Here is a 7,483-nt window from a genome sequence, read left to right on the forward strand (position 1 = left end):
AATGACAACTATAGGCGTGCCCCTAAGCATGATGGGAAGGCTCTCCTCGGCCTGGGACGCTACAGTATTTTGGAAAGGTGTCACTTCTGTTACTTTCACTTTCATTGAAATTGAAACACTTTGCTGTTGTGCCAAATGTGCCATGATCAAACCTTAATACCCCCTTAAACAGGGATGAATACCACGCAAATATAAAAAATAAGATATTTGAATATTTAAAGGTAGGGTAAGTGATTTTCTTTGGTTAAAGTAAGTGTTAAATAGCTCTATATTCTGATAGTGCTCATTGCTATAGAGTGTTTGTTCAGTAACAGGAGTCTCCATGTCTCTCCAGCTCTTTCTAATCGGAAAATGCATTTTCAGGTCTGGCTGCCAATTTTATCCAATCAGGATAGAGAACTCAGTCAGGATACAGATTAAACAAGTGAAATTGGAAGTGATGACGCAAAGAAATTAGCTGACAACACTATAAAATTGAAGCTGATGAATGGGTACTCTCTCCTGATTGGCTGACATTTTGTCACCTACCTGAACATGTATTTTTTGTTTATTAAAGAGCTGGAGAGACGGGTAGACCCCTGTGACTGAACAAACACTCTATAGCAATGATTATTATCAGAATATAGTGCTTTAACCCCTTTTAACAAAAAACTTTTTTAACCAAAATATATCACTTACCCTACCTTTAATATTCAAATATTTTATTCACTCTTTTGTTGTGAACTAATAGTCCTCTATACTTGATGAATGTTCTAGCGAAATATCTAACTGTATATCACCTCTCGTGTGTGTGTGTGTGTGTGTGTGTGTGTGTGTGTGTGTGTGTGTGTGTGTGTGTGTGTGTGTGTGTGTGTGTGTGTGCGTGTGCGTGCGTGCGTGCGTGCGTGCGTATGTGCGTGCGTGCAACTATAGTCCAGAGGCCTGATGCCACAGCAGACCTTCATCAGTATAGCCTCCCTCCTATTATCCATTGTGTCTATAAGAAAGGACACATTGGTAACAGTATAGTGGTGTTGTGTTACTGAGCGACAATGTAAGCTATATGTTAAATCCCTTCCCTGTGTGGGGTTATGTAGCTGAAAAGCGTTCAATATTGCATGCACAGGAGGGCAAAACAATGGTAAACGGCTTGATTCAAGACACTATAGGCAGTCCTCAGCATGTACTGTACAACTGACTGGGGGGGGGGGGGGAGGCTCCTTGACGGGATGGGGTTTCCCACCCCTTCAGTAGGCAGTGGTGTAAAGTAACTAAGTACATTTACTCAAGTACTGTACTTAAGTACAATTTTGAGGTACTTTTACTTTACTGGAGTATTTCAAATTTTCAGTACTTTTTACTACTACTCCATTACATCACAGAGGCAAATATTGTACTTTTACTCCACTACAATTATTTGAAAACTATAGTTACTGGCTACTTTGCAGATATAAATTATTATATTATAAAACATACATTAACCACTTCAGCCATATTTTATACATAGGCTATTTGAAAATAGTCGATTTACAACGCGTCACATCGCGACGCGTTGTGAGCTTGTAGATCTGCTATTTTCAAACATTTTAGTACTTTTACTTTTGATACTTTAAGTATATTCTGATGCCAATACTTTTGTACTTTTACTCGAGTAACATTTTGAACACCTTTTACTCGTAGCAGAGTATTTCTACATTGCAGTATTGATACTTTTACTTAAGTATAAAATGGGGGTATTTTTTCCACCACCGTCTAATGGCTACGGTTTCAATGCTATGCATGATTCAGAGAGCATTCAGATAGTAGTTAATGTATGAGCATCAGTGTTGTTGTGGCTGAACGCTGGGGGAAGGTTTAGTTAACAATGTACACACACGCATACTGTACACACACAGTGCAAGACACATGGCAGACCACAGACCAGCTAATATACAGAGGAGGAGGAGGAGGTGTAGGAAAGGATATGCTGACACCTGATATCTAAGCGATTTGAGAATACTTGATCAGACACAGAGAGACATAGAGATCCAATTAAACAGGGGAGAGGCCGATTAAAAGGGTATTAACCCATTAAGACCGGCAACGCATCAGTGTCATTTTTAGATTTCTTTGGCTGTTAAAAGAATAGCAGATATTCAAGCTCATAGCGCGGCTATGAGCTTGCGAATCTTTGAATATATATATTTTTTTTTAAAGCGAACATTTTTAACTAAAATCTTTGCTGCTGGGGATTCTACAAATGTCTTCTAAATCCTAACAGTTTTGTTTTAAAACTTATGTTGCTATAACACCAGTGGTTCTCAAACATTTTTCATGTCAAGCACCCCCGAAATGTATTTGTCCGCGGACCCCCCATTTCAAAATATTTTGTTCCAGGGACCCCCAGAAGCAAATATTTGAGTTAAAAATGTATATATATATTCAAATATTTGCACACATTTTCATGATTTTATTTTTCAAAAATAGCAGATCTACAGGTATATCTGCTATTTTTAAATAGCCAAAAAAAATCTTAAAATGACACGGATGCGTTCCCGGTCTTATTGGGTTAAGAGAAAGAGAGACACCACACCTGATAAAATCAGATGGACGGTGGCCTAGGAAAAGTGACCAGAGACATCTATCCTCTCCCTCTAAATGTTGTTTAACCACAATCACTTAACCGGTCTGTACACCCATTACAGGCTAGAATATATTACTGTACACTGAACCCGATGAACCCATTGAGTTGAACGGACAAATGGCAATGGAGGAAAGCTGAAACACAGGCAGGCCATTCAAATGACACATTTTAATGGCAACACGATCGTCTGAATAACTTTTTCGTACTGTAATACAGTATATGAATCAATTATCAATTATTTTTTTCCCCCTAAATTTTCATCCCAAGATTTTTGTAACCCATGTTTTTTTCACCCAGTGCCAATGCCTAAGCTGTAATCCTGGGCGCTACTCTCCCTCTGCCAGCCTGGGGAGAGCCCCGAACTGAGCTCATGCTTGTTTTTAAGTAACTGTCAATTCGCTTCACCTTTGTGCCGAATACTGATTTTGGTCAAATTCAGTCATAATATGAGGACAAAGAATTCCATGAACTGCCCTTAAACACTTGAGCCCTGCCTATTTTATTACTTTGACTATATTCAGAATTAGTTGATCTACACACAAGCGTCGAAGGTTTTCCCCCCATAATTATACATGCCCAAAATAGGGGATGTCATGGGGTTCTGTTCTATTCTATTATAGGGATGTGTTTCTGGCTCTGAGCCATGTCTGTGGCCTCGGCGTTGTTCCCAGCCCATGGGCCTTGCACCCAGCACCTGTCTGCCAGCCTCCCGGTCTCTGTTCAGCTTCATTCATGTGGAACATACCTGAGCTTTCACCCAAAGAACAATCACAGGAGGATCTCCCAGCATAGCAGGGTGTGCTAGCCTGGCATGGCCAGACTAATATCACTGCGTATAGATAGATTAGTCTGGAATCTCTGTATGGAACATGCATTTCCAAAGGGGCGAATTCAAACAATGGCTCTGGTGATAAACCCGCCCCCATATTTGCATACTGGGCCCTGATTGGTCCCTCGCCACTTCGGAGGGAGTGAAATCCAATCACAACTGAGCGGTTGCCAGACCAAATCTGCCGAGGGCAATCTTTTTTTTTTGTTGCAATGGCAGATTCGTCTGGTTTCCATGCTAGTCCCATGCCATGCTCACAGATAACAATTGTAACATCTTAGGCTTGACTCTATAGGTGTTGCGTGACATTTAATTCCTACCTTTCTTCTTGTGGTACTCGTCATCGTAATCGTCCGACGAGTCCGTCAGGTAGTTCAGAAGCTGGTTCTGGTAGAGCTCGGCGTAGTCCACCTGCTTGCTCTTCTTCTTCCCCTTTTTCTTCTTGTCGTCGTCGCTGTCTCCTCCCTTTTTGGACTTCTTCTTGTCCTTGCCCTTCTTCTTCTTTTTCTTGGAATCCCCCTCTTCGTCCTCATCATCGTCTTCCTCCTCCATCAAGGAGTCTTCGTCATCGTGAGACTTCTTCTTCTTCTTCTTCTTCTCTCCATCCTTGGACTTGCTCTTGGAGCCCATCTCCGCCGCCTCCGCCTTGGGTTCCTCTGAAGGTGATTTTTTGCTCTTGCTTTTCTTCTTCTTGTCGTCCTGCCCTCCGTCGGTCACTGCCTCCGTGCGCTTCTCTGATGTCTTCCTCTTAGACTTGATGTCATTGTTGTTCTGCTCGCTCCCTTCCTTCTCATCCTCAATCACACCATCTCCTCCTCCTCCAGGGTCATCGTCAGATTTGTTTTTCTTTTTTTTCTCTTTGGTCTTGTCACTGCTTTTTTTCCCCTTCTTCTTCTCCTCCTTCCCTGAGGACTCGTGGCCCCCGGAGCCCTCTGCGGTCTTGTGTTTCCCCCGGCTCGCCTCCGACGGGTCTGCGGTCTCGCTCCTCTCTTTCGCTTTTGGCACTCCGTCATCCGCCTCTTCGGTTTCTTCTGAACGTGTGGATTTGTCCTTCTTCGAGGGCATCTTTAATTCATCCACTACTTCTTCCCTGACCTTTCGTTTCGTAAGAGCTGCCTTGAGTTTCTCAACGCTGTAAGACAATTCATTTGACCCGTGGCTGCTGAGAGGCGCTGCGGGGCCACTGAACCCGCGGGGTTCAGACTCAGAGACTGACTCAGGGGCCACTGCCAGAGCGCTGCCGGCCCAGATAGCCGCCACACACACACACACAGACACAGACACACACCCGCTCACGCTCATGAAAGATTACTGCCACCTCAGCGGTCACGTGACCACAGGGGAGAAAGCCCTGTGAAAAAGGAGCCTTGCACAGAGAACTTATCCTCTCTGCTACGGCACTCTCCATTATTCATGGTGTCGGGATCGCTTTACGGGGGCCGGGGGCGTCTCGCTTTTACTCGCACGCACGCACATGCATGCACACGCACTCTGGTATGCATGCACATCATGCACACTCTGGTATGCATGCACAAGTATGTGTTTACGTGCGCGTGAGGGTTCGGGTGCATGCAGGTGCATAACATACACTGAACTGAACTCAACCTCCTTAAGTGTAAAACGATTGAACTTGACTAGACCACAGTCTAGGCCCCAGTGAACCCAGCCAATCAGCTGTCCAATCCTTAAAGGGATAGTTCACCCCTTAAAATGACTTTTTTTTCTATTGATTACAGTCACCCCATGGAGACTTGAATTCATGGATTTCTTTTAGTTTTTGTCGCATTCCTAAGCCAATAATTTGATGACCGGCAGTGGTAAAAAGAATATTTTTTTGGGGTGAACTATCCCTTTAAAGTTTGAATATTCTCTGGCACTGCTCCTGTAAAGCGTGAGGTGGTCTGTTGGTTGACGAAGTGCTCTTTCAAAGTGTACTTTTTCCTGCTCAATGACACTTTTTGATGGAAAATATATTGTTGTTGAGTGTTTCTTGACTCAAGATGTCACTGTCTCTGACATCTTGCAATTTTACACGAGAATAAAAAAACACCCACATACTGTCTTCACTTGCTCAATGAGGAAATTATGTTTAATCACAACGTTTTGGTCAAAGACGTTGCAATCATGTTTCTTTCTTTATTGAGCAAGTGAAGACAGTGTGTGGCAGTTTTTCATCTGTACATGTATACTCCAACACACCTGTCACAAAGATGTTGAGACATTTGGTTGACAATATTATAATATTAAACTGAAACACTGTAAAATAAAAGCTACAGTAGCCTACATGACATTTACGTCCACAGCAGAAACATTTTGAAATGGGACCAGATGTTGATGATATGGAAAGAAACTGCTGCAGATCCATAAACTTGAAATACAAATCTGCACCTGTGTATGAGCCAAATCATTCCATTAGATTTATTGCTGTCACCTGATACCATATGATCTAGCTTCTAAGGCTGTCTAGGGGAAGGGGTGCAGGAGAAGGGCATATTAATGGTAACATATATTATCTATCAGCATTTGATAGCCCAATCCATGAATGACAGTAGCCTACAAAGCTCATTTGACCTACTGAAATTACATGACTGTAGTACGTGTCATGCTGCAGTCATAAGCCACATCATAGCAGGAACAAAACATGGAAATGTTGCTTTAACTACCACAAATTGTTTTTTTTGTGCAATTTTTTGATGATAATGAAAAATAGGGCCACCAAGTTGGAAGTTGTTAAGTAATTAATTAAGCAAAAATATGAATATCATAGTATTTTTACTGCACGCACGCATGCACACGTGTGCACACACACACACACACACACACACACACACACACACACACACACACACACGCACACGCACACGCACACGCACACGCACGCGCGCGCGTGCGCGTGCGCACATGCGCGCACACACGCCTGCACACACACACACAAAAGATCAGTGAATGAGTCTTAAAATCCAAACAGGTTTATTTACAAACACAATACCCGGTATAAAGAATGACACAGAATCCAGTCAAGAAGAAGCACTGTTGAAGTTGTTCTATGCTTCGCGTCCATTCCATGATACAGACATTCCATTCCATGTACTGTACATACAAAGTTTCTATTTTCCTTTTCTATTAATACAGGTGGGCAGTCTATAAAATGATTCTAAAATTCAAGAATAAAAATACAGTAGAGAGGCCTAACACTCGGGGAAACATACAGTAGGAGGAGTGAATATAGGATGCATACTCAGGCTGGGGGCCTCTGCTGTATCTTTATTGAGTGTTTTAGGAGAGTCAGCACATCGCTTATGAGATCACGCAGAGACGACACAATTGTAGGTGTTATCTCCATTCCAAAATATCAAACCAATAAATACTGTATTTTTTGGTGTGCTCGTGCTGATGAAAGTCACATCTTTCATGCACACACGCTGTATAAATCTGTCTGTATACTGTAGATTAAAAAGGAGACAATAATTTAAATTAGTTAGCGATTATTTATTTGAGTGTGAGCAAATGCATTGCAGATGTGATGACTGTTCAGTGTCACTCATGACGGTGATTTTAAAAAACAAGCAAAATGATATAGTTTTTGTAGGTCTTGCTTTTCTACGGACCTGCACATTCAATTATGTAAAAAGAAGGGATATGACAATGCAGCAGCAGTAAAGCAAATTCACTTCACAAAGCCATAACAACCATTTTCAGTCTTTCATTTAACATCGATAAAAAAAATGCATCCAATATTACATCTTCGTAAATCCATAGATTTTTTTTTTTCCGTGTATATCTCAAACTGCACTGTGAGTTTTTAGCAGAGGTTTAAGTGTAAACATATTTCAGTGATCATCGAAAGCAGGCACACACAAAGCCAAGAATAGAAAGTCATGCACGGCATTACATGATCATGAATGGAGTTCTATCTTACAAGGGGGGGAGGCAGGGGGGGGGGACATTTTCAGTTTCAAATGGAATTGAAGAAGAGAGAACTGCACGATTCCTTTATCTGAGAGAGTTTTTTGTTTGAAGTCTGTTGATTCAAAACAATATAAGAATGAGAG

At 41.9% G+C, this 7,483-nt stretch overlaps 1 protein-coding gene across 1 annotated transcript in view; it reads right to left on the reverse strand.

Moving 5' to 3' along the window:
• loxhd1a (lipoxygenase homology PLAT domains 1a) overlaps window positions 1-4,061 on the reverse strand; it is a gene marked incomplete at both ends in the record, with an annotated part of 83,262 nt that extends 79,201 nt beyond the window's left edge. The window contains one exon of the mRNA XM_080419622.1: window positions 3,752-4,061. Coding sequence (XP_080275748.1) covers window positions 3,752-4,061 — 310 coding nt within the window. The remainder of the gene's footprint in view (window positions 1-3,751) is intronic.
• Window positions 4,062-7,483: the final 3,422 nt, after the last annotated feature.

Source organism: Gymnoscopelus braueri (assembly GCF_963280865.1).
Source record: "Gymnoscopelus braueri genome assembly, chromosome: 22".
NCBI classification, from domain to species: domain Eukaryota; kingdom Metazoa; phylum Chordata; class Actinopteri; order Myctophiformes; family Myctophidae; genus Gymnoscopelus; species Gymnoscopelus braueri.